This window comes from Schistocerca nitens, chromosome 5 (genome assembly GCF_023898315.1).
Source record: "Schistocerca nitens isolate TAMUIC-IGC-003100 chromosome 5, iqSchNite1.1, whole genome shotgun sequence".
In the NCBI taxonomy this organism is placed as follows: Eukaryota; Metazoa; Arthropoda; class Insecta; order Orthoptera; family Acrididae; genus Schistocerca; species Schistocerca nitens.
The window spans coordinates 127,977,890-127,989,978 of record NC_064618.1 but is presented as its reverse complement, the minus strand read 5'-3'; the positions used below and the strand labels follow the sequence as shown (position 1 = coordinate 127,989,978).

Genomic DNA, 12,089 nt, shown 5'->3' with positions numbered 1-12,089 from the left:
TTTCTGCTCCTGTTTAAGAATCTTCGGAGAAAAAAGTGATTGTATTTACAAAGAAAAATGAGCATCACAATAAAGGTGTCACAAACCATTTGCCCATTTTCGAAATTGCGATATCACGTCTATTAGTATTCAGTGGTTGCTATTATTTGCTCATTAATTTGGGATGTTTGGCGAATGAATATGAATGTTTATCTGATTTTCTCATGAAATTAATAACTGCTATTCAGTTACAAGTATTAGGGGTACAACAGAATATTGGCATGTCAAAAAGGACAATAACTTGTTCAGGTTTTAAACAGTCTTGCTCTGCTGGGTGGACACACACACACACACACACACACACACACACACACACACCACACACACCACTAAATAACTTTCTTGAAAGATTAATAAGTTAGCTTCCAAGATTAATAAGTTAGCTTCCAGGATTAATAAGTTAGCTTCCAAGATTAATAAGTTAGCTTCCAATTCTATGAACTCTCAGTTACTATCTGAACAAATGAGTGGACTTTAATATGAGGTGTGTCCACCCTTCGCCTTTGTCGTGGCTTGAACTCTGCTGATGACACTGTCAGTAAGATGTCGGTGGAGGAATGGCAGCCCATTCTTCCTCAGGAGTCAACACCAGTGAAGGTAGTGATGATGTATGCTGAGGTCTTTAGTGAAGTTAGCGTTCTGACTCATCACAAGGGTTTTTACTTAGGTTCAGGTTGGGAGTCTGAGCAGTCCAATCCATTTCAGGAATGTTATTGTCCATGAACCATAACCTCATAGATGCTGTTGTATGACATGGTGCTTTGTCTAATGATACAGAGTCGTCTTCAAACTGTTCCTCTTCTATATACAGTACACATGCTGTAAAATGTGTTTATATCCTTCTGCGTTTTAGTATTTTCCAAAGCGGAATAAGGTGATCATACCCTAACCCTGAGAAACACTCCTGTGCTGTAACTCCATCTCCTCCATAATTCACTAGTGGCACTACACATATTGGCAGGAAGTGTTATCCAGACATACATCAATCCTAAATTCTTTCATGGGATTGCCACAGGATATAGTGTGCTTCATCATTCCAAGTCACTCATTTCCGTCATTCACCACCCAGTGGCTTCTCTCTTTACGTAAATTCAAGTGCCACTTAGCAAGGATTACAGAAATGTGTGTCTTATGGGGACCTTTATGACCATTGTAACCCATTCTTTTTAGCCCCCTAAGCACAATCCTTGTGCTAGCTGGAGTACTGGTAGCATTTTGGAACTAATGAGTGATACCTGAGTTGATGCAATTTTTCTATAACCACCTTCTGCAATACTTGAAAGTCTCTGTCCCTTTGTAAATGAGGTCTACCTGGTGTTAATTTAGCTGTGATTGTTCCTTTGTGTTTCCACTTCGCAACCTCATCACCAACAGTTGACTGGGCAGCTTTACAAATATTGAAATAGATTTGTTATTCAGGTGGCATCCAATTGGGAATACACATTCAACGTCACTGAGCTCTCCGGTCCATTCCATTCTGCTGTCGATTCTTCTCAACGGGCATCACAATACTCCCTGTCTCCTGTTATACTATTGGGTCTACCTGTTGTGACACCTAGTGCTCAATTATGCATTACATAGGGTTGTGCAGATACATTTAATCAGATAGAGTATATATTCCACCCTGAATATTCCATTGGTTTGATTAGAATATTTAAAATTTGAAGGTGATTTATTAATATTTTTACTGTTATTTATTATTTTTGTGTTACTGAAGTTACGTCTTTCAATATTACAGGGTTTCAAGAGGTACAAGTACTACTGAAGATAAAGAATACAAATCTTCCTATACAACAAAAGTTACTGGGCCTAACAGGAGTTTGCCAAAAGGACCAAATGATGATCTTCTCTTGTAAGTGTATTGTATAAGAATTGCATTACTTAATGTATATTTAAGAGGCACATTGACAATACAGAAAACATTGCTAAGCTTCCATACAAATCCTTCTTCAGACCTAATAGAATAAACATACAAGTGATATTGGGTGATTTTGGTGTTCTACTTAACATTTGGTTCCTGGTGATGGTCACGGGATTAGGAGCATGTGTGGATATGGTATGGGAATTCTTTTTGCAGGCTGGGTTTGGAGGGTAATTCCTGTCTGTGGAAGCCTTAGAAAGTTCATAAGCATGCTGGAAAGAGATCACTGTAGATGTCCCAACCATGGATGGATAGACTTTTGGAAGAGACTTTTTAGTGCAGATCTTATAGCCACTATTAAAACAGAGATACTGTTGATGGTTACTGAACTTTATATGTGCAGAGGTTTTTACGGAGCCATGGGATAAGTTGCTTGCTGGCGTGAGGAGAACCAGAGGAAGCAGATCTACTCAGTGGCTGATCAAGATTCTCAATACAACATACTGTAATTCAGTTGTCATTTCAAGACCCATTCCATCAGGGTCCTTTTCTCCCTATCCCATTCCTCTCCACTTTCTGTACTACACTGATGGGAGTAATCTCCACAGCACATCCTTTGAACCATCTAGCCTCAGTCTCTGCTATTTCATATCTAACACTCATCCTGACCCTTGTCCCCATGCCACCCGCTTCAGTCATACTACAGCCATGGCTTTCTCTCTGCAGTTTCCATCTTCCTCTGTTCTGTCACCCCCTTTCAGTCCACCCATCCACATCATTGCTCACCACACTCAACTCCTCATTGCCTGTGCCAGAGCAAGCTCACGATTGCTACACTTCTATGCTGTGCACTTTCTGCCTCTCTCTCATCGCTGTCAGCCACACTTACCTCCAGCTCTTACCTTGCACTCCCAGCCACCTTTTTCCCATCACCCAGCCCTCCCAATGCATCTCCTCACCCTAATCAAGTAACAGTGTTGGTAGAATGTAATTGGCTGGGACAATGTATCCATGCAAGTGTTCACTCACGCGTGTGCGTGGGCTCGTAGTCACGTGTGTGTGTTGGCTCACAGTCGCACGTGGGAGTGGGCTTGTGGTCTCGCAAGTGTGTGTGTGTGTGTGTGTGTGTGTGTGTGTGTGTGTGTGTGTGTGTGTGTGTGCGCGCGCGCGTTTTTTTTCTGGTTTACACATCACTGTTGAATGACAATCAACCAGACTTTGATTCACGGGAAAATGTTTGTCATTACTGTTGGCATAAATGCTTGCCAATATTGGACGGATGTGGTTATAGCTACGGTCGCAGGTTCGAATCCTGCCTCGGGCATGGGTGTGTGTGATGTCCTTAGGTTAGTTAGGTTTAAGTAGTTCTAAGTTCTAGGGGACTTATGACCTAAGATGTTGAGTCCCATAGTGCTCAGAGCCATTTTGGATGTGGTTATAGCAAAGTGCCACTAACTTAATGAAGTAACTGATGTTAGTTCTCTCTCCAGTTAACATTCTCTCTCTCTCTCTCGATTCTGCAGTGGAAGTACAATTAAGTATTTGATGACAATTTTAATGTTTATTTACTCTCTAATAACTTTGATATTAATAGAAAATGAAAAGCTTTTGAAGGGGAAAAAAAAGATAAATGCAGGTTAGTCTTAATTAACTCATATGAGCTTAATGGTTTTCGTAAACCTAGTTCACTTGCAGTACTTCTGAGACATGAATATCAAAGAAAAAACCGGGCATCCAGTTCTTATTACTACGGTTCAGACCTTTTCCTCACTATAAAATGACATTTGTCTATGATGATTTGTATAGACCTTGAATAACTATGCTGTTGCAAGAACCAAGAGTTGACGAGATAAAATAAGTGCTCCTATACTTGATATTGTGAGTAGTCTTCCATTGGTAAAGATGAGTTTATTCCTCTTTAATTAGATGTATTTTATTGAACATTTATTGAAACTGTCTAGATCTTCAGTAAACTGAGAAACTTCTAAACTGAAAGAGAAATTGCAAGTAACTCATTCAATCTCAAAATTTGAAATAATTTGTTCCATCGTATTGACCTTTTTCTTGTTGATCAAGTAATTCAGTCCAAGTTAAAATGGGTAAAGTGGTGAAAAATAATTATGCATCATAGTTAATATACTTTCACTGCTTACAGTACTATGTAAGCCACTGAGAAAGCATTTCTCTCTCTCTCTCTCTCTCTCTCTCTCTCTCTCTCTCTCTCTCTTTCTTTCTTTCTGTCTCTCTTGGTTTGAACATTGTAAGAATGAACTATATAATGACAGTTGATGTTACACCTGCCCTTTTCTCTCACTGGGAAACTATTAAAATAATTTCCACTTTGTTGTACTACGTCTGATCAATATTAATTGCATAAAGAAAGTTTTGTCAAATAAGATTATGGAGAGAAAAAAGCTGTATTTTCAGAATATTATATTTTGGTTTTAATTCTCTATTAAACTCTCAGTTAATACAGAGAAAATATTAAGTTAACGTGATCATGGTCACTTTCTAACACATTGAATCAAAATTTAAACAGTGTTCACAAAGAATAACAATGTAATCATAGAAATTAATGACATGCAGCTACTTGTAATAATTTTTTTTATTGGTGTTTTAGAGATCTGTAGTCTAGAAAATTTTATGAAGCACTGAAATAATTATCTCTTAAAATATACTTCTTGAGCAAAAGGAATGAGGTATGGTTTAATTAAATGACTGATTAATCAATCATCTCCTGTTTCTAGAACTGATTACATGACATGGAATGGTCCCAATCCAGATATGGCAAAGGGTCCGGATCGTTCACTACTCTCAGAACGAAGTTACGTTGCAAGGGGCCCAGATCCTTCATTACGTAAGGGTCCTATATTTGGTCTGGCAAAGGGTAGCTTGTACTCTTGCCGACGAGCTGCGCAGACTGAGTCTGGGGAGTCTCGTGGCAAATAGCGGCCGCTGTTATGTGGGCTGCTGTAGAACTAACCAGCTAAGTTGTATTTGTCTCATTCTCACAGCGGTGCCATGCTGAGACGGAAATGAACCTGCAGGTGACACCTTTCAAACATGTATTGGTTGGATCTATAGTGTGTAAGAAACAATCCTCGTATTTTTCTGTAGATTACAGTGATTTAACCAGTAGCCTTGTCACCTGATACCAACAAAACATAGTTGTTTCTGTGCAGTGATTGTAGGTCACCCATCACTGTGCAAATTTGTTTTCTTGGTAAACTGGTGTGGACTTGTTACTCCACAGAGCTATATGTGTGCTGTAAGTGGTATTAGTGTTGAAGTATGTGCAATATAGGCTGAAATGTGTTTGTCATACTTGTATTATTAGTTTTAGGTGAGCCTGTGTGTAGGAGCTACAGCACCTTAAAAGGTCACAACATATCTTCTGTGACTGGTACTGTCTTATTTTATTGTAATATTTAGGACTATTGAAAGGAAGGTTCCACAAGGTGTGTGTACTAAACAACACACATAGTTACTGTAAGTTTCTATCATTGGAATTATTCTTCAGTTTGATTGTGTGTTTTTCAAGAAAATACAGCTCTCTCACATTTTTCCTGTAAGAGATATGGGGACTCTTTACCTTCTTCAAGCAAACCTGAACACAGACATTTGCCATTGATCCATTTTAATTCTGTCAAATAAGGTGGTGTAGTGGTAAGACATTTGACTTGTATTCAGGAAGAAGGTGTTTCAAACCCCTATCTGGCCCTAAATTTAGGTCTTCCATGGGTAAGTCCTTAAGACAGCTGCCTGAACAATTCCTTTATAAAGGAAAAGACCAATTCCCTTTCCGATCCCAGCATGTCTGTGTCTCTATTGAACTTGTTGCTGATGGGACATTAAACTCTAATCTCCCATCCTTTTGAGTTTCATTCTAGGCAGCACTACAGGGCCTTTTAATGTGACTATCAAAAATTAATTTCGAGAAATGTCAGTACTTGAGGCTGTGGAGGATTTTTAATGTCACATGATGTGTGACATCTGTGTACATAGACTTTTCGCATAATAATTCCTTCAACATTAAGATCTTTTTACCTCCCAACCTTACTCTAATTTCTGCATTTAATTTTTACCTGTGTGCTTTGTGTGATTTATGAACCGTCTGAAGGTCTCTGCATTGTGGTAAGACTGCATTAGCTATCCATTGAAATAGCCAGCTTGAATTGTGCTGCCAGAATTTTTTTTATGTTTCCCATAAATTTGATAGAGAGAGAGGAGGGGGGGAGGCCAGGTTAAATTTCCTGATAATCTGATTATTCACCAGTATTATGGGCACTGTTTGCGTGCACTGTGTATTGTCAGGTCAAGTCAAAGACACTGATGGCAGTGATCTGCTTTCTGAATTGCTGTATTAGACTGGACAGTTCCTTGTTGTTTTTCAAGAGGGAACATCTGCACTACTGTTATGTTTCACATTTCTCTTCCTTTCTTTTTATTCTAAACAAGTACATTACAGATACAACAGTATACACTCAAATATTCATCATAGTCAGTCACATGTTTCAGTTACTTATTATACTTGATACAGCTATGAGTATAACTGAATATCTCACAGTTTGGTTGGAAGTCATCATGATTCACATTACAAGAAGATACTGTTGGGCTTTGTCAAAATATTGTGTGGTTAATGGAACCAGTTACGTGGCTGGTCACTTGAAGTTTACCTTTATTGCACTCAGTTTGGATAGTGCATCTGATATCAATACTATTCCCACTATTGCAATTTGTTAAGGTCAGCCTCAATTCTTAATTCTGAAAAATCATGTATCATAGTATATTATTGCTTTCTTTATAGAAATTTTACTGTCCTCCAATTTTGTGTTTGTTAACCAGTTTAGCAACTAACTGTCAATTCTTTTGCCTGTCATTCCGCACGAACAAGGTCAGAGTATCTAGAGTCTTCATCTGGTAACATTACAGTTATGGATAATTACGGTTCTCCCCAGACATTAGTTGCAATACACAGTAACTTCCACTGTTCTGTCAAATGTACTTTACAATTACATGTATTATCAGAATGACATTTTCTACCCCCTTTAGTTGCCTCACTAAAAATGTCACGAAAAGTTTTAATGAATTAGGATTTTTAAAGTGACTGTCTCATTTATAAATTAAAAATTTTTAGGAACACCGTATCTCCATGAACTGACACTATTGCAATAAAGAATTAATGACATTATACCTGCCATTAGAAAAAGAATTGCCACTGTGTAATTATATATTTCATTCAATCTTATACCTATGATGTCTGATTTCCGGCCGACATATCAATTATGACTTTCCTTTTCAAATTTATGAACTGTGGCAGTGCTGGATACAGCTTCCTTATCAAAGATCCTATTGTTTTATGATAAGCAAACATAATATTTGTTTTCTTGGGTTTGCCCAGGCCATCAAAATTATGTATCCTGCTTTGCCCTTAATAAAACACTGTACAGAGTACTGTAGGCTAGCACTTGTTAAGTTGTGAAAGTGTATTTATTGTCTCCTCACATTTCCCCTAGCTACAGCACTTTCGTTGGCATCTTGAATGCCTTTATGAAATATTCATGGAAACTTTCTAGAAAGACTGGGACTCAGTCTCAATGGTACCAGTTTTAATCAGTCAAGAAGTTTTTGTCTTTTCTATTTTGTACAGTTTGTATTTCATCATTACTTGATTTAAGTATGTTTCTTAATTCTGTACATGACATTTTATCTGTTATTAAAAGACATTATTCTTCATTCTTTAATACATTCTCTTGTTATTTGTAACAATCTGAGAACACATGATAATGGAAGCTGACATCATGACAGTCTCTCTCTCTCTCTCTCTCTCTCTCTCTCTCTCTCTCTCTCTCTCACACACACACACACACACACACACACACACAAGGTTGTATCTCAGTTTTTTTGGAATCTCATTTGCTATCAGATTTTTGTTGTTAATTTCATACCTGTTGACCAGCTGTACATATCTCACTAGCTTTGATCTCAGTATAACCATTGTATCATACCATTCCCTCTAACTTGTCCATCTCTTTCACTGATTGAAAGAAACTTTGGCTTCAGAAGCTAAGGTCTTTTTCAGCTTTTGTTCATGTATGTGCCTAAGCAAGCAGATTTTCCAATTTTCTTGTTTATGGATAATTAGATGTCAATTTTTTACTTTAGTTGCACATTCCTAAGCAATTAATAATAAAAGCTGCTGTGACCCTAATGCTATTGTGGAGTATGTAATGGCCTTTTAAATTTCAAAGGCTACAGGGGAGTAATAAAAATGATGTTTGTGACTTCTGTCATGGCTGTGGACACAAAAGATGATTGAAAGAGATTTCTGTTGCTTGTTACAAACACAGTATATTTTGTGAAACTAGAGTGTAAATATCCCAAGTGTCTTGCAAACATCTGCTGTAGGATGTTCATTGCTTGTTCCTCTAAAATAAAAACTCTCAGGTTTTGGAACATTTTTGTCAGAGAATTACTCAATAGGATTGCAGTGAATGAAAGTTTGCGAAGTATGATGACAGGTTAATTAGTAATTGAGGTTTTCAGATATCAGTATTCTATAGAATGCAGAAATGAGACCCAGTATTTCACTTTCACATGAGAGTGGCAGTGATGCTTTTTGAACCAAGCTGTAGCTACAATTGACAGCCCTAGTTAATTAAGACATGTTTCATCAGCAGGTGTGGTTTAACTGGGAATGATAGAAGAGTAGTTAAAATGGGGGACATTTGACTGCCTGTTTTCTTATAGGGGCCAAAGGGACCAGCTGTTATGATAGTTAAGATCCTTCCTGTTGATCTCTACCAAACTCATTGTCACTGTTTTTCATAATATAACCTAGCAGAAAGAAGTATGTAACATATTTTACTACAGCAACAATAATGAATTATAAACTGTCAATTTGCATTTATTTTATAAAAATTCATATAAAATTTGTGCATAAAGAAGTTATTTCTCTATCTGGATGCAGTAACTGTAAAACTTCTGTAGTAGTAGAGTCTAATTTGAGCACCAGTACATTAGTATTATGAAACTGGTAACGTTTTAATAAATTGGCATTTTGTTTAGCATCAAATTCATTGACTAAAACTTTTAGGAATTTGGGTCAAAATATTAAGGATTGTCTAGAGCTGTGAATTTGGATTTAGGTAAGGCATTTTATGTTAGTGGTACTAATTGCAAATGTTTACAGGAAGACCACCATTTGAAATTTTGGCATGTGCAGAAGTGACAAAATAGTGTAATCTCATTGAAATCATAGAGAAGAGTGTGAACTGAATAAAATTCAGCCACTACCTGCCTTAAATTTTTGCTTGGAAATGTCATGTTTGTTGTGAAGCATATTGTGTATTATGTATCATTTATGTACAAAAGTGAGACCCAATTAATAAAATATTTCCTGAAAACTTGCCTTACAAGTTTCTTCTGATATCCCATCAGTTATCTCTGTCATTTTCTAATTTGTGCTTGATAAATCAAATGATCAACTGTTTCCTTGATCATATAGTCTATAACCAGTACCCGATTCATTGAATAGTAAATTCATTAATGTTCTCAATCCAAGATAATGATGTTACGTGTGGTGTAAATATCTTTCATCTTTACTAAATCTTACATGGGTCTTCATGTAATAGTGAAGTAACTAGACGTGAAATTCACTTATTCTACATAAGTACACTAAATTATACACCTGAATAATCACAAAAATTTAATGTGTAGGTAGTTGCCAATATGTTTGTGATATATAGTTGATGTCACTGTGAGGTCACACACACAAATTTTTACAAACTGTTTGGCTTTTTGGAATTAGCCTTCATGGCCGAGATCACTAAACATTGGCAATATAAGGATGGTTTGATATGTCTGATAAATTTTCATGAATTAATGGAACATTTTTGTTGTGCCTTCATGCTTGGTAAACTTGATTATGCCAGAGATTGTATAAAGAATTTCAACAATGTACAGCATACAGTTCACCGTTAACAGCCATCTGGGTTAGTCAGTGTGTTGACAGTGATTAAAATTGGAGAAAATAGAATTTCATTCTGTTATTCAACATTTTCATTTGAAGGGTTGGGCTGTCACACAAGTCGAAACAGAATTGAAGTAAGTTCATGCAGACTACGCACCATCACAGAAGACGATTACTTTTGGATTAATGAATTTCAACATGGTCAGACAAGTACCAAAGTCGAAGTGTGCTCTGGTTGTCCCAATGGAGGTCACTGTAAAGGAAACCATTGACAAAATCCATAATACGGCAATGCAAGACAACCAAATAAAAATTCATGGGTTTGCTGAGACTGTAACACATTCATAATATCCTGCATGGAGAATTGGCTATGGATAAGCTGTGTGCGAGGAGGACGTTGCGATTGCTCACATTCAAACGAAAGCACATCCAGCACAACATTTCAGTGCAAAAGTCTGTACAAGACTTTTTGTGCCGATTTTTGACTATTGATGAAACCTGGATCCATCATTACACACCAGAGTCAAAGTGGCTGTCAAAACCATGGACAAAAACTGGTGAAAGTGTGATGAAGAAAGTGAAGACCATTTTGTCAGCTGGTAAGGTGCTGGCCTAAAACGATAACTAGACCCTAATATGCTTAATTAGTAGATCATTTGAAATTTACGTTGGCTGATAAGAGACCAAAGTTGGCACGAAAAAAAGTTCTCTTTCACAAGACTAATGCACCATCCCACATGTCAGTGATAGCGAAAGTGCATGAACTGGGCTTTGAATTGGTTCCTAATCCTTCCTATTCACTAGACAGCCCCGGGTGACTTCTTCCTGTTCTGTAACTTGAAACTTTGGCTTCCAGGGAAGAAATTTTCGTCAAATGAAGAAACTATAGTTGCAGTGAACAAGTATTTCGCAGAGTTTGATAGAATCTATTTTACCGATGAGATGAAAAAGCTGAAGGATTGCTGGATATCCCTCAAAGGAGACTTATGTCAAGAAGTAAGGCGAATTGTTTATGAAACAAACATTTTATCTTACATTTTTAGCACACTTATCAAAACACCCCTGTATAGTGAGAGGGGCTGAGGATCAGTTGACTTGTGTCCTGTTTATGAGAAGGGACTATGAGTATTTAAGTGAAAAGAATAGAGAGATGATGATGTAGAATTTCTAATAACTGTCTACCATGGACTAAGTTACAAACCATTCTACACTCACAAGGGACACCTTTGACCTTGAATGCTCGGAACCACATGAAACCATGCTTACACTAACACTTTATCATAAAAACAACAATGGTCTGTATAATCTCCATGCAAAACTCTGCACTTGTCTGCTAGTGCCGTATTGTAGCTGCACCAGCAGGTGCTCTAGTTGCATGAATGGTATACCTGCAGTACAAGTATGTCTTTTGGACTATCCACATGTGTCAACTTTGTACAGTTGTATCACAAAGAGAATTAATCCTACGAATGTTATCCAAATATTAGGGACAAAGTAGTGACGTGCTGAATATGGAAATGAAATCGAAGTTGAGGCTAGTGTATTCACAGATATATAACATAATAATTCACAAGTATAATGGAGATGACACAGAAATACATGAAATTATGCTGGATATAAATACTGATTTTGAAGGACAGGAATAACCTGATCCTGTTCAAGCAGTACACTGTGGTCATCTTCAGAAAAACAGGAACAGTTCAGTCAAAATAAGTACGAACTATCTCCACCCAAACTGTTGTAGCCCAGTGTATTAGAAGATATTGATGACAGTGTCCTAAAGAATATTTGTAAAGACTGTTACAGTTGTGGCTTCAATTCCTATAGCAACCTAATGAGAAGCTATAAGTTTATTAAAAGTAAATCAAATTGCAGATTAATTCTAAATTGTGTGTCTAGCAAAAGGTGATCAGGAGCTCTTGCAATTACAAACTACAATTAAATATTACAATTTGGTAGAGGAAGGCCATGTGGATCTACAGTTCATTAATGTCATCTGCAATCGTTGACACTAGAAGTGTCTGAAATGGTTGGCTTGGACAATTTCAAAGCTTTGATTTGTTTTATTGATAACGTTAAGGCTGACTATGGCATTTCATCCATGCATATTACTACATTTGTCACATGTAAGAACATAGAGGATGAGTAGTGTACGTCAGAAGGCACAATAGTTTGTGGAGAAAGTGAAAATGTTTGTGACATAGCAGGATGTGGAGA

General features: G+C 37.1%; 1 protein-coding gene across 3 annotated transcripts in view; it reads left to right on the top strand.

Moving 5' to 3' along the window:
- Positions 1 to 9,276, top strand: part of LOC126260917 (BAG family molecular chaperone regulator 3) — a 177,119-nt gene extending 167,843 nt beyond the window's left edge. For all 3 annotated transcript variants that reach the window (XM_049958376.1, XM_049958377.1, XM_049958378.1), the window contains 2 exons: positions 1,778 to 1,891; positions 4,648 to 9,276. In XM_049958376.1, coding sequence (XP_049814333.1) covers positions 1,778 to 1,891; positions 4,648 to 4,849 — 316 coding nt within the window. In that variant the 3' untranslated portion in view covers positions 4,850 to 9,276. The remainder of the gene's footprint in view (positions 1 to 1,777; positions 1,892 to 4,647) is intronic.
- The last annotated feature ends 2,813 nt before the right edge of the window (positions 9,277 to 12,089 follow it).